This window comes from Blennius ocellaris (assembly GCF_963422515.1).
Source record: "Blennius ocellaris genome assembly, chromosome: 6".
Taxonomy (NCBI): Eukaryota; Metazoa; Chordata; class Actinopteri; order Blenniiformes; family Blenniidae; genus Blennius; species Blennius ocellaris.
This window is the reverse complement of record NC_137655.1, coordinates 13,321,102-13,339,171: the sequence shown is the minus strand read 5'-3', so window position 1 is coordinate 13,339,171 and position 18,070 is coordinate 13,321,102. Positions and strand designations below refer to the sequence as shown.

Below are 18,070 nucleotides of genomic sequence, written 5' to 3'. Positions count from 1 at the left end.
TTCCTTGCAAGCCCAACAGCCCCATCGTGGCTCTATAAGCAGCTCCTGTAGAAAGCCTGTCCTCGCTCACAGCCAACCTTCACCCAGCGACTGACCTGCAAACTGACTGTCCTTATAGAAACACAAGGACCATTATAAGGCAGCAGAAGCCAAACGTAAACCCTCTTTTATCTGGAAGTCAGTGCTGCGCTGCATCTCCATTGCCTTGTGTCTGTCAGCACCAAACAGCGTGACCTGGAACCAAGACCTGCTGGTACATCTTCTGTCAAACTCTATTGATCCGTGTGTTATTTTGTAAGAAGCGAGAAGAGAAAATGAAACATTCTAGTCAGTATATGCATACATGTAAAAGAAAAGAAAAGAAAGGTCGGTGTGATTCATTCCATTTAAATATAAATCAAGTAAGAAAGAAAGTACATTTTGGAATTCATAATTGAAAAAAAACAAGGATGGGGGGGGGGTCACTGATGCCTTTATTATGTTTAATTGTTGTAATTACTGTTTTGGTATGTTTGTACTGTTAAGTTGATGAGCCCTTGATGAATTTCTAATTTGTTTCAACAATTCATATTAGCCTAATTATTTTAATGCCACACTGGCATTGTTTTTTACTCCATTATATTACAGAACTGTATATGACGTTTATGTTTTTTTTTAAATAAACCGTACCCTGATAAAGATAAGGTATTTACAGATAACATCTTGTTCCTATTTTATTATCCAGAAAATATAGAAAAGGTCATTCACATATTCAGGATTTGCAGGTTATGGTCAGCACATTCAAGAGATTCAAGCTATCTCTGTATTTTTCCATAGATTCTTTTTTTAAACAAGAAGCTGGACTTCAGTCACTTTCTGTCAAAACGCAGCTCCAAGGATAATCTGAAGAACGCTCGCTGTGGAGCCAATGTATGTACCGATCAACCTTCATCCTGCTGGATTGTGGAGGCCGTATTTTACTTTAGTTCGAGCGTAGGCACGTTTCTTCCTGTGTTGTTTTAAGCTTGATAGATAGTGACATAAAAGAACCACAGTCCTGATTCCAAAAAGGTAAGGATGATGTGTAAAGGCAAATAGGTCTTATGAAGTCATATTTTCTCCACAGCAGAACAAAGTGAACAAAATAACTGATGTAATTCAAATCCAGCAACACGCATCAAAATGGTTGAGACAGAATAGTTTAGCTTTAGATGGTGTTCTTTTTAAGACACATTTTCAACTTGTATTTGTGTATTGCTCGATTCACTATATTCGCAGACAATGGTTTGTGGAAGTGTGATTGAGCCTTTCCAGTTTTTTACTGCAGTAAAACCAGACAAAGAAGAACATAGACATTCAAACAAGATTAGTTTAATGTTTCTCAATATTCTTCAGAAAAATCTCATTAGTAGTTTGTCACAGATTGGTGAATCTCTGTCATTCTTTATTTCAAAGAAACTTTAAAAGTGCAGACCTGTTGGTTTTCTAACTTATTGATTGAAAAATGAACCTCTATGTTTATCAAAATAAGTTAATGTTTTACAGCAATTAGTAAAATATCATACACTTAATATCTGATATGTTCTATTGTGGTGCAAATATGGGTTCATAGGTTTTATATATCATGGCACAATGTTTTTAACCACAATTTACACATTGTCCAAACCTTATAGGAGTAAGGATTGTAGCTTTGAAGATTCCTAGTCTTGTGTTTTTCCCATGTTTATCACAGCAATTGTAATCCTACGTCTGCTTTCATTGTTGGTTTGAGAATTACAAAAGTCCCTGTTGAAGCTTGTAAACATGATATACTGGAGGAAAAGCTGTGAACGGCTAATAGCAGCTGCTGCTCTGTGACTTTCTGATGTTCCTGGACTTCCTGCTGGTAGTTTAGTGCCATAAACCCCCAAATAACATCTGCTGTATATAAAGAAAGGGATTTAATGTTTAGTGACACTGATCCAGCCATATGTTGCTAAACGGCTGCTGTGTGAACTGTACTTAAGAAAATGATTTGAGGTCCTACCTGGGCCATCTGAAAATTGCAGCTGGACTTTGGGTCTTAAGGATCTTTCTTCCACAACATTTCATATTATTAATTTATTCCCAGCGCGTTTCTCTATTTGATCCTGCACCTTTGGCAAAGTTGTGGGTCAAGATCATATTGAGATATATCATTGGTATGAATATGATTTGTCTCTCATTCCCATTTTCATTCATGCTGTTTGTTCCAGACTTGACTTTCTTGCCTTGACGCTCTCAAAATTTAGATTTATGCTTTGTTGTGTCAAACCAGTATATGGCCTGTATATATTCTTTACTAGCCATTAGCATGTTTATATTGTTGCAGCATTCTTGGAACAATATTTGCGGTTTTGTGTTTCCCCATAGTGACGCTGATGGCTTTAATACTGAAGCATTGTTGTGGTCAAATCAAAGAAAGAAAAGCAGCTCAGGGCTCTCTTATCCTATCCTCTCTTTTCCCCATACACAAAATGTGAATGTACTGTGTGATTTTTCTATCTGATGTAGTCCCCATCGCTTTGACTGTGCTGCGAGGTAAAATGTATTTATTCCTATTGTTTATGGACTGTATGAACTCTGCTGTGTCTGCATCTCACCCCTGCTCTCTCTCCCTGCAGCTACAGAGAATCATTCACCATTGCAGCACTCGCATATATTATTATCCTCGCATCATAAAAAAAAAATGCTCCCAAGTCTGAATTGCCTTTAATTTGCATTTGCTTGCATTCTAAGACAGTGGAAATATGGACATTAAAGATAATTTGACAGCTGCATTTTGTTTTCAAACTGTGCAAAGTCACGCTTTCTTTTACTGAAGTCCTGCGTAGGCACAAAATAATTGCAGCATGGTCCTAAAACTGGATGTTACTCTTCACCAAAGCATTTTAGAACCTGCAAATCTTCATTAGAATGACAGCCACACTAACCGGCTTTGACCTCAGTCAGACAGCTTGAACACGTTTTTTTGGACTTCAGTGTTATTTGATGTTATGTTCCTGAAGGTAGGAGAGCAATCCTCTTAGAAATCATCAGAAGCCATGGTTTCTGGTACAGAAAGCAGGCCAGCACACCACCAAAGCTCCTGAAGGGAGATGGATCTGTCTTACCTGTGAGCTTAGACAGACTGCATGTCACTTGTGCAGAGCCACCAGGTCATTAGTGCCCACATGCCACTCTCAAATACGCTCAGATGTCTCGGACCGAAAATTACACAGTGGGAGGATACAAGCTGTTTAAGAGACTTGCCAGAAATCCTTGTCCCACCTCATTGCTCACCTCCACCCCTGCAGGTGTTCATCCCCAGTGTTAAGCTGGACTATAGCCATGTTCAGGCTAGGTGTGGGTCCTTGGACAGGCGGGGATACTCAGCAGGAGGTGGAAACGTGAGTCTTGTGCTGCAAACCCATCGTCTCAGTGTTATATATGTGTTGTGTTGTGTGGTCAGTGCAGTCTTTACCTTTTTCACCATGCTTTACAAGTTTACTGTTTTATCACTAACATATTTCTTTACCGAAATGCTTTTACGTCACTCCCATAGTTTGTATCTTGTGAGAAGTTTTGTCACCAATCGAATGTCCTCTCCCCCTGGAACCTGAAAACACGGTTGCAACATGAAATGCAGACAATTTGTACATGCTTGTACAGTTCCATTTAGTATAAAATGCTGCTTTTAAGCGTCTTTGGAAAGATAGTGATTCATGGTGTGGAGCAGCAGGAGAAGGGGTATATAATGGGAAGTGTCAGTGGCAATCCACCAGTGCACTGTAATTTTTGTATCAAGATTGAGCAGCTATATTTTGCACTATGTATTGCTTGCCAGCTTAAAGCGGGCCAAACGTACATTACAATATGTACTGTGAATGGTTTCAGCCCACTCCTAAAGGATTAAAATATGTTTGTGTGTGTGTGTGTGTGTGTGTGTTTAATTTTCTTCATTAAGTTTGGACACACCTTTCATTCGTGTCTATATTTTCTTGACGATCTACAATGTAGATTCTCACCGAAGGTATCAGAACTATGAATGAACACATACGTAGTAAACCAAAAACTGTGAAATAACATGTTTTATATTTTAGATTCCAGTAAGTAATCACCTTTTGGTTTGATTATTATTTTGCACACTGTTGGTATTCTCTCGTTTTGACGCCTTCAGTGAGAATCTGCACTGTGAATAATCAAGAGAAGAAAAAAAACAGTGAACGAGAATTTGTGACCAAACATTTGACTTGCACAGAATGTGTATATTGCAGCCAACAAGAATAAGTTTAATGCATAAGAAAAGAAAAATCAATAATCCAAATCAAGACCTTGGCAGCATCTTTTACCGACAACAGGTAGCACACTGCATGAAGCACTTGATTAAGTCTGATTACAGTAATCTCTCTGTGTGTGTGTGTGTGTGTGTGTGTGTGTGTGTGTGTGTGTGTGTGTGTGTGTGTGTGTGTGTGTGTGTGTGTGCGTGTGCGTGTGCGTGTGCGTGTGCGTGTGCGTGTTCGTTCCATCTGCAGACTCTGATTTGAGTAATACATACTATCATTGCACTGTTGCACAAACCCAATAGCAATGAGACAATTAAAACTTGTCTCCTGTCTTCATACAGCGTCCCTCACATTTGTGGCTTCTCCACAAACCTCTTCTGATTTCTGTCTCATCACACTGAGTTGCCCGGGCAACAGCTGCCTGTATCATTACATCTTCTCTCAAAGATGCATTCCATGCACATTTATGCATGCACAAGCTCAAGGAAAGCTTGTTCCTCAGGAATGATGCCCTCAAAGTCCTTTTTTCTTTGTGCAGTGCTTGAACCTCTGAGGCCATTAAGTGCTTTAGAAACAAACATGGTCTCATGTTTAGGTTTGTTTAGGTCACACACAGCGGCAAGAGTGTGACAGTAGTGCCGTCTTGATTGTGTGAACGCATGGACCAAGGAAACGTTTCACCTTGTTCTGTTTGTCAAATTAAAAAAATTAGCTTTTTGATAATTGGCCTAAACTGAGAGGTCATCGTTTCAAGGCCAGTTGTAACGACATCCTCAAAGTGCATGTATCAGAGTGTCTTTATTGAAAATATAATTTTAAAATGAAATATAAAGCTGAGTAATCTCATATTGAACATAATTACATGGATTTTCAATAGAAAAACACAAAAGAACTGTAAGTAACTTATTATAACCATGTTTCAATCTAATCCTAGCATGTTTACTCACAGGAACTACAAACGGTTCGTTGTTGGAGTCACATTGTGCAGCAGTTCAGATTTATCACATACCCGAGTCTCAACTACAAGACAAATGTCTTCAGTCAATCTGCAGCCAGTGACAAATAGCACACATGAGTACAGGCCGCTCCAAATCACAGCTGCACTACTGACAGTTCTGGCTGCTTATTATAGCAAGTACGTGACAATATCAAGAGTGCTGGTCAATGGAAAGTTTCTCAAGGGGGGGGGTAAAGGTCACAACGACAGCTTCAGTTACAGATTTTGTAGATGTAAATATGTTGCATTGTTTGCTTCCACACAGCACTTTGGCAAACATTGCCAAAGGCTATTAAAACAATTTTCAAAATCTATTTTGGTTGAAGTGTGGGCGATGAAATATATTTCTCATCTCTGCCCTACAGTCAATTTTTTTCAATTGATTTCATACGGTTGATAAATTGGAAGATTACACCGGCTCTCATCAAGACCTGAGATAACTGATCTCATTGCCTTTGATTGCTACAAGCTTTTGCACACACATTGATGAGGCTGACGAAAAGATATCTCGCTCTTATAATATGCTTAATTCACACCCTCATCCGTGGTTCACAAATCAAGGTCCCTAGTGAGAAGTTTATACTGAAGATACATTTGAAATTTAGTTTAAAATGACCAAAAAAATGCATTTTGTTTTCCATTTATCACTTTATAGGCATTTTTGTGTCTCTTTTCAATCAAAACTGAAGTTCTATATAATACTACATCACTAATGGATTAGATCTGGTGACCTCTTATTAGAAGTGCCAAGGTGTGAAATGAAGGCAGCTGGAACCAATTGGAATATTCTGTGATTTCCGCCTGCAGTAGATTTGATGTTACACATACAGTTGCAGCAGATGGACAGAGCTTTTCCCCTCACTGTAATCATGTGATACCAAAACTAAAGGTTTATTGTTTTTTGGTAAATTATGCAAAAAGTAAAAACCACGAATATCTTGTTTTGTCTTTAAATGTATCTACTCAAAACAATATGTTGATTTTATGGTAATGTAACACACACATGGCCTTTGCCCTTGTTACTAGAGTTGTGCATGTGTCCACGATTTCACCATCACATGATTAAAGGTGCAAACTGTAATCAAGTGCTCTTTGCTCTTGCTGTTTTTTTTGTTTGTTATTCATCATCATCCACCTGTACTTTTCTGTCACTCTTTCTACACCACTGGTGAGAAAGGGTATATCGATAAATCTGTGACTTGGCAAAGTGATTGCCAGTCACAGGTGTGTGTCAGACATTCATTGCAGGAGGTAGTGTGTGTTGTCTTCGTTCACTGTGCTGTGTCGAAAGCTTTATAGCTTCGTGCTGTTTGCTGTCTCATCGGTGCACTCTTTGCATATTTCTCTGTGGTTTCCACTGCACACCTCCTGGATGTGTCACATAGCTGTATCTCACTGTCTCCCCTTTGCTCTGTTGCTGATTTCAGCTTATTTTAATGTCTTACATTTGTCAATCTAACAAGCTTCTCAGAGTGTGCCAAATGATATTAGAACAATAGCGTAGGAGAGTTTGTATGCAGTCTCGGTTTGATTGATATTTATAGACTCCAGCAGTTCTGTGCATTATAGAACATAGAGGTTGTTATTTCATGATCACTGGTGATTTCCTCCTGTTTCCCCAATAAATACATGCGATTGAATGTCACTGTGCTGTAAAGTTGGAAACTTCACTCTGGTTTAATAAAAAAAAAATCATTCTGTTGAAACAGCAGCTACCATCTCATGTCTGGTGCTAATCAGATATGCTTCTGTGGAAATAAAAGTGGAAGACAATTTGGACTGCTATATGTGCACTGTGTGAGGTCAGCTGTTGTTAATGACCGTCGATTGAACTGTTGTGAGCTTTTTTTCTGGGGTTTTTTTTTTTTAATTCCTGACTTTTCTTTTCTTTTTTTTAGGTGCAAATACAAAACAAGAAGATCGACTTGAGCCACGTGACCTCCAAGTGTGGCTCTCTGGACAACATCCATTATCGTCCAGGTACAGAGCTCCTGGGCACATTTCCACTGTTTTACATCGTTTATAATCAGAGCGTCACTGGTGCAATTTGCCCTTTTATTTTCTCAATGTTCGGATATACTTGGGTGGCTTCATTTTATACATTGCTAAGCTCTTAAAAGCCTATAGATGTGAATGCATGTGAGACTATTAAAACTCGCTGCACCACGTGCTCTTGTTGGTTGTTGTGAGTTGCAGAAAATCAACAAGGAGCTCAACAGGACAGCCAGCTAGGAGTAGGAACATAGTAGAGCAACAATCATATCTGTTTTTAAGAATTCAAAATAAAATCCATGCAAAAACATTTGTTATCAAATGCAAATTTTATTAAGTACAAAAGTTTATATTTTTTTTATCTGCAGAGCAGTTTTTGTTTCGCCAATGCCAATAGATGGGATGCCTTCACTCTAAACCATGGTTGGTATCAGTACCGGGTGTAGCTGGGGTTGGGAAGTACCACGAGTTATTAATTGAACAGTTCTTTATTTGTATATGTATGGCACTGAGTGTACAATCTCAATTATGATGCAGTTAGTTTTTTTGAATAGCCTGAAGAAACACGTCAATCAGATACAATCCTGCCCTGGTCTGCATCATGCAAGCTGACAAAGCAGCACAAGTAGAAAGGGAGCAGCAGTAAACTGATTTTGGACTGGCAGCTCGATGGATCTGTTCACAGGCAGGCGAATGTAGGAGGTGTTTTTGTTTTTTGGCAGACTCACTACATTTTGTGTCTGTCCTTAAGCGTGCGAGTTTAAGTGTCAAAGCAAATGGTAATGAATTGGCTTGGATCAAGCTTAGTCAGGGTTGCACATTTGTTTGTGTTTTGTTTCTTTGGTTTTTTTCAAGTGGCTGAAATGCAATGCAGTAAAGTGTGTTCACAGCTCTGCTCTCTGATGCTGATCCCAGTCAGCAGGAGCATGGATCAAATCCTGCTGTGGTAAGCACGGCAGCAGCAAGACAAAGAGATACTGTTCACAAGATTTGATGATTACAACAAATAGCAAGCACAGCTTTTATTGGAAACTGTTTAGTTTTCACTTCTTTTTTTTTTTTTCCTGCTGGCTGCCACAAAATATAGTGACTATATGAATTGCTGTCTCTCTGCAGTACAGTCCTGAAGACCTGAGTAATCACAAACCACGTGTTAATCCAGTATTAACTATGAATATACAGCTCTGTGAAAGGACTTTGGTATTTGGCAAACTACCAGTTTGTGAATCTAAGCCCTGCTGACCTGCTGTTTTGCTTGGACGTGGAAACAACTTCATCCTTCTCTTATAATGCTGCAGCAACCTCTTCATGGGCTGCAACGCCATCTGCTGGTGTCCCAATATTTTTTTCCCCTATACATATCAGGGGTGGTCTAACATTGGTGAACAGGAGCCAAAAATACTCATTCTGTTGTTGAAGACCTGTTTTATTCTTTTAACAGACACAGTTGCAATAGTGGCCTTACTGCTGTCCAGTTTGTAGTTTTTTCTCCTCTCTCTTTCTCCCCCAGGTGGCGGACACGTGCGCATAGAGAGCGTGAAGTTGGACTTCAAAGACAAAGCCCAAGCCAAGGTGGGTTCCTTGGATAATGCTCACCACACTCCTGGTGGAGGTGACGTCATGGTGAGTGTTGGCTCCATGCTCCTAATCCATGATTTAAAGGAAAACATCAAGTTTTTGAGAGATTGTCTTAGATATAAACTGTAATAAGAAACAAGAGGTTTCTCTTTTATCAGTACTTTTTGCTCATACATTTGATTAAACTACAAAGTTATATGACTTTGACTATTACAATTGTTTTATTTTCTGTTATACTGAAATTAAATGAATATAGTAGTATACACTGTATTTACATCATCACTAAAAAAAAAATTTTTTTTAAAAGGTCATAATATGATATACAGTAAACTGGCATATTGTTGTATAAACACTGATAGAGTAATAAATATAAAAACCAGTCAGCCAGTCTTCCAAAAACTTGTTGTATTCCTTTATCCATGCGGGTAGCAGTAAAGGTACAGTATACACCAATGTCTTCACATAATGTAGAAGAGAACCTGTAGCATCTAACCACACCTTAGGAAGTATTCAGTTCCAGACACATGTACACATACAAGTATACTATATGAAGGTCTTCATATGACAACCCACAAACACTAATATACTATTGTTTACCGTGATAAAAAAACGGACTTCTTCTCTCTCATCGTTTCTCACCTCATGCCACCTTTCTTACTAGATTGAGAGCCACAGGTTGACATTTCGTGACCAAGCCAAGGCCCGGGTCGACCATGGCGCTGACATCATCATCCAGTCCCCCGGCCTGTCCGGCTTGGAGTCTCCTCCCCGCCACAGAGACAGCCACCTCTCATCCTCTGGCAGTCTGAACATGACAGAGTCACCACAGTTAGCAACCCTGGCTGAGGATGTCACTGCGGCTCTGGCCAAGCAGGGTTTGTGAACTCTGGATCCCCCTGGATCTGCTGCTGTGCATCTCAGACATCCACAATCAGATGCTCTTAAACTTTCCTGCCCTCTTCTGGCACCCCAAGGCTGACTGGTTGCTACTACTACTACTACTACTACTACTACTACTACTACTAGTACTACTACTTCTACTACTACCACTCACCTTAACTACAGCCTCTAAACATCTTTATTTCAAGATCCATCACTCAACTTTAAGTAGAGACTCGAATTAGGAGCTACTGTACTTTGGTCCTCTTTATTCTGTTTTGTATTTATTTCAAATCCAAATGTTGATCCCTCTGATTTATTTTGTTGACCTCCCTTTTTTTGAATGATGTTGCATAGAATAGTTCAGTCTGAACACTGTTCCTTAAACAATGTGATGTGTCTACTTATGGGTGGGGACCATGTTTTGGCTTATTTGGTCCCCAGTCAGTGTTTCGAAGAAGCTACAGCCTTTTTTCTACTTCAAATAGGAGGTAATGTGACCAGTGCACCATGCCGCACGTATTGTTCTTGCTCCATAAAACGTGCATGGACGCCAAACCCCCCTCCCACCCCACCTCATTAACAAATCAAGCATCCTTACTGCAAGTCATTCTTCTCATCCAATATATAGTATATTTAACGAATATATATAGAAACATGTACAAAATACAAGTTCTTTGCCATCAACATGTCCTGAAAACATTTTAAAATGGAAGCGACATTATGGCTATAAAATATAATTGTAAAATTAAATCAATGCAAGACCTAGGTCATGTTATGACAAGCATGTATGGATTCTATTATCAAAAGAGGCTATTTTGTATTTTGAAGGAAAAAAAAGGGTTTTAGTAAGTTATTTCCTCATCTATTGGCTAAAGATTAAAGAAGTTCATGTTTTGTAGTTGATAGTTGTTTACATTGTAATGCTTGGTGACAGTGCCAGACAGCTGATTTGTTGTTGCAGAGGAGTGCATCGCAGTCCTTTCAAACAGCATCATACACTCGTTCCTGCTCAGCAGTTAAATGTAGACGCTTGTTTTTACATCAGAATGATATTCAACTCTGGAGTTCATTTGAGGAAAAGTCAATGTGAAAGGGTTACCATTAAAAGTACCTTGTCTTTACTGCTGCAGCTGATCAACTCACATAAACAAACTGTGCAGGCATTTCTTCACTAATGCAGCCTGGTGTTGTGCTCATCAGGACTGTCCGTTACCACAGAGGAATATGCTACAGTTTGTAAAATGGTACTTCGTAGAAGGTGCAGCTACTCTGAAGTGTGTATTTGTGTGTGTGTTTGTGTGTGTGAGTGCGTGTGTGCGTGTGTGTGAGCATTCGATGCAGAACCCGCTCCATTTTAGGCGGATGCCACAGTATCTGGATGTTTTGTTACGATATGTGGGGGAAGAAATCGGACGGAGTTAAAAAAAAAAAAGAAAAAGAAAAAAAAAGAGCTAAAATTCTTAAAAAAAAGTCAGAGACACTTCAAGAAGCGAAACAAAACGACCGAGAGAATTCAGTCAATTCCTGCTGTATATCTTTGGAAAAAGTGTTTGGGTGGTCTAGTTTCTTCTTTTTCAGACACCATTTGTGGTATGCTTTGCCTCCCGCTGAACTACTGCCCTCACCTGCACCTGTTTGTTTGCTTCTGTGTTTTTTCAGCATCCCCCATCTCCGTGTGCCCCCCCCCCCCCCACCCCACTGCAACTGTAAATGTATTTAAAAGGTCAAGTAGATGTACGCAGTTTTTCTCTTGTTGATGACACCAGTTACCATAATTAATGACAATAAAAAGGACAAAAGTGATGCCTGTTTGCCTCTTTTTAGATGACCACAAAAGGAAGCAAATTTAAAAAGACACATTTTTGTTCGCTTACATGGATTTGAGTCAGAAAATCTGCATTAGTTACTTGCGCAATATTAGTTTAATTGTTTAGCTCTGTCTCAGCAAACCTGTGTGCTTACCCTGTTAACTAAAACTCTGATTCTGTACACATCTAAATTGATGTATCCTCCAACAGAGCTCACATTCTTCTGCTTTTCACATGTTCAGAATGAAGATTAATAAAATACTAACACTAAACACGAGTGACTCCTCCAAGGTGTGTACCCTGCCACCACCCATAGTTAGCACCAAACTGGTAAGTGGTAAAGAACTTGAGTTACAGACAGTTACATAGTTCCTGGATAACAATGTTTTCAAAGGTCGTTTGCACTGACTACAATTTCTCAGATCATCAACCAAGAGACACTATAGGAGTCAAAAAAAATGGAAGTAAAATGGGAGTGTGAAAAGTTTATTGTGAAAGAGCAGAGGATACAATAACTTAAGACTTGGGGATGGGTCGGGTGTGGAGTGGATTGATTTGGATGGCCGGTCCTGGGCCAGACTAGTCAGCTCTCTGGCTGATAGAGACTCAGCCAGGCAGTAAGTGGGAGGGGATGGTCAACATGATTCCACCTTCCCCTTCATCACTGTTCCTCTGTTACGGTGATGAAAAAAACCCAAAAACCCCAATGAGTCTTGCGGGGCTTGGATGGAGATGAGGAGAAAGCACCTCATGGGAAATCAGGACATCTTCCAGAGTGGCAGGAGGAGGAGGAGAGAAGTAAAAGCACCAGTTGGACAAAAGAAAAACAAAGTGTCGAACAAAACAAAAGGTTCAGGAAATGACATCTCATAGTCCTTTGTTCCCCCTGCTTCCACAGATGGTATAGGAAACAGCGAGTGGATGTCGCGACTCCATGGGGTCTGCACGTACATGGCGCTTTACACCGAGGTGGCAGGGTCCTTACACAGACATGATGTGCTTGACAAAGGCTGCAGATCGAAAACCAAAGGAGGGCATGAGTGAGTGAGGAGGGCAACGACATTGCTCAAAACGTTACAGGTTTGGGAAACTGCATGACAGGAAATAATTTGTATTTTAATTGCAACTGCGCTTTCTGCATTGTAGAAAAGAAAGTATAAATGTGTGAATTGATTGTTTTTACCCTTTATTTTGACATTACGTGACTAAAAAGGGTTGGATTGTTGGAAACTTCAAACATAAGCTCAGAGTTATTAACAATATCGATATGACTGCAGAGAGTTAATTCAACTTGTATTTGAGTTGGTTGGTTTTAAAGGGTTAGGACTACAATGAAGTCTAGTGGGCATAGTGGTGAAATAGTTAGCACTGCAAGAAGGTTACTGGTTTGAACCTGGTAGATAATAAGGCCTTTCTGTTCTCCCTGTGTTGGCAGTACGCTTGCTTCCAATTAAATTTTTTTAAAGTTTATTGGTGTCTCTAAGCAATAATAAGAAGAAGAAGAACATTAGAAAGGTGTATTTAAAGTGGCTCAGGTAGAAACAAAGCAACACAGATTAGGGGATACAAAATTCAATTTCTAAGCCGACAAAGAATATCCATCTGACATCATCCGAAGTAATCCTGTAAATTTCAACATCACATTTGTCTGTTTTTGCAGATTGAGAAAACTAAAGTTCACATCACATTTATGTGGTCATTTGTGACTCACCCTCGTAGTTGACACAGCCGTTCTCATCCTCCTGTCCTGCCATCAGAGAGTCGATCTCAGACTCATTCATCTTCTCTCCTGCAGCGGGCAGCAGAGGACAGAGGATAGTAACAAAAACACATGAGGTGACACGCATGCAGAGACCTGATTCAAAGTGGACCAAACAGTGTCCTGGTGTTACTCACCCAGTGTTGACAGGACGATACGCAGCTCAGCGCCCATCACTGTGCCGTTGCCCTCCTTGTCAAAGACACGGAGACCCTCAACATAGTCTTCAAAGCCTGCCTTGTTCGGGCTATTGATGATGGTCTGGAGCATGGGCAGGAAACCCTCAAAGTCTACTCTCTTGTTGGCCATGTCTGAAAGAGATAAAAGGCCAATTCGAGTCACAAAATTAACCACAAGTACTTTGCATCCCTTGTCTAACTCTCTGTTTCTTTTATTGTGTTGGCATATTGCAGCAAATAACAAAATCACAAGTTAATGAGTTTTCTAGGCAGTACATAAGACAAGAACCCAATATAAACCAATTTAAGAATAACACCTGACCAGACACTTCACAGAGAAGAATCAAGGTGGTCCTGATATGTAAATCAGGTATGTGATCAAACCACACAGTCAAAGTTGCTGCATATCTAACATTCTCATACGGGTGAAAAAAAAAATAGTCTCACTAGTCCTCTCATTTGCATCGCTTACTTAGTAACTTCAGGATCAACTGACACAAATGCACTTTTTTAACATCACCCAATAAATGAATGAAAGCAGAGATAACCCTAACCCATGCCTTGAAATTCGTAAAGCTCAAACATTGTGCTTCAATACTTTAGTTGCAGAAAAGTCTCTGATGGTGCCACTTACCCTCGGGGGTGGGGTTTCCCAGGATTTTGGTCACCTCCTTGTTGGTGGGGTTCTGGCCCAGAGCACGCATGATGTCAGCAATCTGGTTGTAAGCCACCTTGTTGTCGCCAACTCTATCGAACAGACCGAAGGCCTCCCTGTAGTCTGTCCAACAGCAGTAGAAGAGGATATCGTCATCCAACAATCCTAATTTCTTATCAATTGTAAGGGATTCATTAAAAAGGTTCAAGTGGAAGGTTTCAGGCCACATTGTATGATATAGAATTGTCATCTTTAGGTATGGTGTATTACAATTAGTTGTGATGTTGATATATTTTCGTGAATCATGTACCAACGCTAATCCATTAATATTACATATGTAGTTATATAATTATCTTCAAAACTTATGTGGAAAACATCAAAACAAGTCACAGTTAATGATTCAAAATGCATTCGTGGTATGCGTAAAATGTTTTTATGTTTTAGGATTTTTTTTCCCTGTGGTGTGAATTTCACGAAGCTGTGTCTTTTGCACATCTGCCGCCAGATGGAGCCACAAACAGACATAAGAAATGGCAAGTGCAAGACATCCCCAAAGGTTGTGGTATCATTGGCAGAAAAGGCTGACTCCTGCCAAGCTTAGTAACTCCTCGTACTATTTCCATCTCAGCTCTCTCTCTCTCTCTCTCTCTCTCTCTCTCTCTCTCTCTCTCTCTCTCTCTCTCTCTCTCTCTCTCTCTCTCTCTCTCTCTGCGGTGATGACTGCGGCTGTGGGCTCTTTTAAAAGACCACCTTGGAATTGATAAACATAGCTGAGAATATGAGCCCCTCCTTTTAAAGGCAAGGCTCTCTGCGGGGGAGCGGAGCAAAAGTAGGGAATGCTGACAGCAGTGTAACAAGCAGACTGCAGGTCTGCTCCTGTGGTGCCCAGCCCAGGGGAGATGGAAACAACAGCACACAGGTGTTTCTTTCTGTCAAACCACCACTACCCACTATCCTTCCCTGTAAAACCCTCAAGCTTTCTGGGGCAGTATTGTCTTGGCAGTTAAATTTGATGTAACAGATCTAATCATGGCAAAGAGCCTCAAATAGCCTGCAAACTGACAATAAACAAGCTGAAGTTAATATCTGGCCGTAGGGTCTGGTTGAACTGGATTTTGAACATCTGACCCTTTAGGTGATGCCCTCTACAGCTACGATTGTTACGTGATATGACCTGTACGGTCTTAAACATGTTTTTGTCACTTGTCACTGCATTTCTGCATCGTATATATTTCAAGGTTTAAAAAAAAAAAAAAATGTATATATATATATATATATATAAATCTAATCTATATAAAAATCTTAAAACTATCCTACAAATTACAACTGATTTTTCTTCTTTTGATTAGTAACTATCACATTTAAATTGTTAAATTATTTCTTTTTATTAAATGTCAAATCACAGGAGACCAAATCACAAGACGCCTGCTGCCAAGTCTATTACAGGCTGGCATGAATCCTAATGTTCATTCTTCACGTTGTTTTACCTTATAGTTGTATCTTTAATTTATGACAATGATAGATTCATCCGGCAACAAGCCAATCCACGGTTAAGAGGAAGTGCTCTTGAACTGTATGGACTGTGTGCAGTGTCAGTGTGAGTGCAAATGGAAGGACGGGGTCTACATACCATCCATCTGGTCTGGGGTGAACTCAATCTGCAAGCCAATACAAAGCAGGCTCATGAACATTCAACAGAATAACAGCAGGAGTACTGTTAAAGAAGGACACAATGACACATAAACCTTTTTTTTAATTCAAAATATCAGCATATATATCCAGATACCCCCCTCTTAATCTACATCAAACAATCCCTTTTACAATGATACTGAACTTGTCTCATTGCCAAAATTAGCTTCACATGAAGGCACCTGATCTGTGGGGGTCCATCTTTAGCCCCATTGACATGTCCACATTTGGTGTCACTCTGCATTTCCCATTACATATTAGTCACCAGTTTGATAGACCAATCCACAGAAGTTGGGGTGTGGTCTAAACCATGGTGAGCTCTCCATGGTTCTGGTCTTGTATTGAACTCAGAGTAAGGTCCTTTATATATGCAGTTGCTCTCACTAACTCACTGTAAACTGTGTACCTCCATATAATTGTTCAGATAAACGAACGAGTCCATATACTGCAATATGAAGCACTCATTAAATTAAGAGTAGTGCTTTCACACCATTGTTTCAGTTCAGAATGACCTAGTTTTGCCAGGATCCCAAATAACCTTCATTTACCACCCCGCTATGTTCAGTTCTGCCATGCAGATCTGCGTAAAATAAAAGTATTAAAGCGCTGCTGTTCCGAGCAGCAGGCACAATCTCTCCACCCCCTCTGGAAGCAAGATCACGTTATGCCCACACAGTCATCGTACCTTGACGGCGGACAGGTCGATGGCGGGGGCCTTGGGAGGAGCGACAGGCTCTGGTGCAGGAGCCGGTGCAGGCTCAGCCTTCTTGGCTGGTGCCTTAGCGTCCTTCTTGGGTGCCATTGTAGGTGATAGTAGAACTACGTTGACCCTGAAGCACAGACAATTCCCGGTTAGGGTGACACACAAGGAGTGCAACACAGAATGGAGGGGACTCGGAGCAAGACATCACAGCTTGGGCGTATATATATGATGCTATTTTTCCTCTTGACCCCCGTCAACGCTTTCCCCGCGTAAGGATTGGATAGCTGATGGGAGGGGTGTGTGTTTTGAATGTGCGTCTGGAGGGGTCTTCTCTAAACATGGAATATAGGCGGCGGGCCAGAAAGTGTTTATTCATGCCATATAGCTCTAATCAAAAACGAAAACATTGGAAACGGCGTGAAAGGTTACCTGGGGCCGTGCGATTTCCCGCGGACGCTTGCGAAACGTCTCCACCTTTTACGCGCGGCGCGCCGCGGCGGCGCTTCTTTACGCACAAACCAGATCCACGTGGATGGCATACTAGGTCACTGGAGAGGAACATAACACTCTTGGGACTTGTAAAACTAATCGTGTTTGCCCCATTCTAGTGTTTACAGTTTATTTTAGTAACTATACACTATATACACTTTAAAACAACGTGACTAAAAAAAAACACCAGAACGAGGTCCCGTAAAAAAAGGAGAGAGTAATTTGCTATATTGTGAAAAACAAACTCAGTGTTAATGTGGAATAGCATATTAGGTTGTTGTAAACATTAGCCTCTATCAGGTAGCAATTAACACTTCGGTGAATTTATATTTTTAAGATACTGGAAATGCGTCCAGAGCAGCTTCCGAGAAAAGAAATGGACATGCCCAGTATCAGTGTGCATCGTTTCTTTTATTCACTATCATAAGACATCCCTTTACTTTTTATGATATTACTGATTTGACCTAAACTCATCTTTGACAGTAACCTTGATGAGCTCATTACTACCATAGGTACCAAAACGATTATGATCATTTGAGTGAAATGAAGTCTAAAACAAGCCACAGATCTCACACTTTCCTCAATCATAACTACTTTTTATCTGGCTGACTTTATATGATAACTCGCATACTGTACCTACAGTTGTTTTGATGATGCAGCCACAGCAACCTGGCTCACTTGATATTTTGCTGGTGAGAACACTTGAAGACCCACTAATATAGTGACACAAGTACATTTGTAAAATATTAATGAACTGAAGTATGCCACAAAGTAAAGAAGAAATTCATGCAAATGGACTATTCTGCCAAGAAAAATATCATGGCTGCTGCACTCACACAGTGAGAATTAACAGCTCAAACTAGTCCAAATTGATATTTGAGGAATTGTCAGTGGAGCAGGCTTAAAGCTGACAGGTGGTGGAAGTGGTGTCTTTCAGATCTAATAATGAGCCTTTGTTTATTTCTAGTCCCTGACAATGTGTGTGTTGAGACAAGCAGCACCTGTGTTCAATTTGGGAAGGATGTGACGTAAAGGCAGAGGGAGATGGAGATCTAGTGGACTTTCAGCTGCTGATGC

The 18,070-nt window shown here is 40.2% G+C and overlaps 2 protein-coding genes across 2 annotated transcripts in view; one reads left to right on the top strand and one right to left on the bottom strand.

The window, feature by feature from the left end:
* map2 (microtubule-associated protein 2) overlaps window positions 1-9,712 on the top strand; it is a gene marked incomplete at both ends in the record, with an annotated part of 36,849 nt that extends 27,137 nt beyond the window's left edge. The window contains 3 exons of the mRNA XM_080498739.1: window positions 7,158-7,239; window positions 8,762-8,874; window positions 9,491-9,712. Coding sequence (XP_080354865.1) covers window positions 7,158-7,239; window positions 8,762-8,874; window positions 9,491-9,712 — 417 coding nt within the window. The remainder of the gene's footprint in view (window positions 1-7,157; window positions 7,240-8,761; window positions 8,875-9,490) is intronic.
* Window positions 9,713-11,989: 2,277 nt separating this feature from the next.
* On the bottom strand, window positions 11,990-16,716 carry myl1 (myosin, light chain 1, alkali; skeletal, fast). Its single transcript, XM_080497926.1, has 6 exons — window positions 16,487-16,716; window positions 15,743-15,770; window positions 14,092-14,235; window positions 13,416-13,589; window positions 13,231-13,308; window positions 11,990-12,529 (listed from the first exon to the last, which is right to left on the bottom strand). The coding sequence occupies exons 1-6, from the start codon at window positions 16,601-16,603 to the stop codon at window positions 12,501-12,503; spliced, it is 570 nt and encodes a 189-aa protein (XP_080354052.1). The 5' UTR covers window positions 16,604-16,716; the 3' UTR covers window positions 11,990-12,500.
* Between the last annotated feature and the right edge of the window lie 1,354 nt (window positions 16,717-18,070).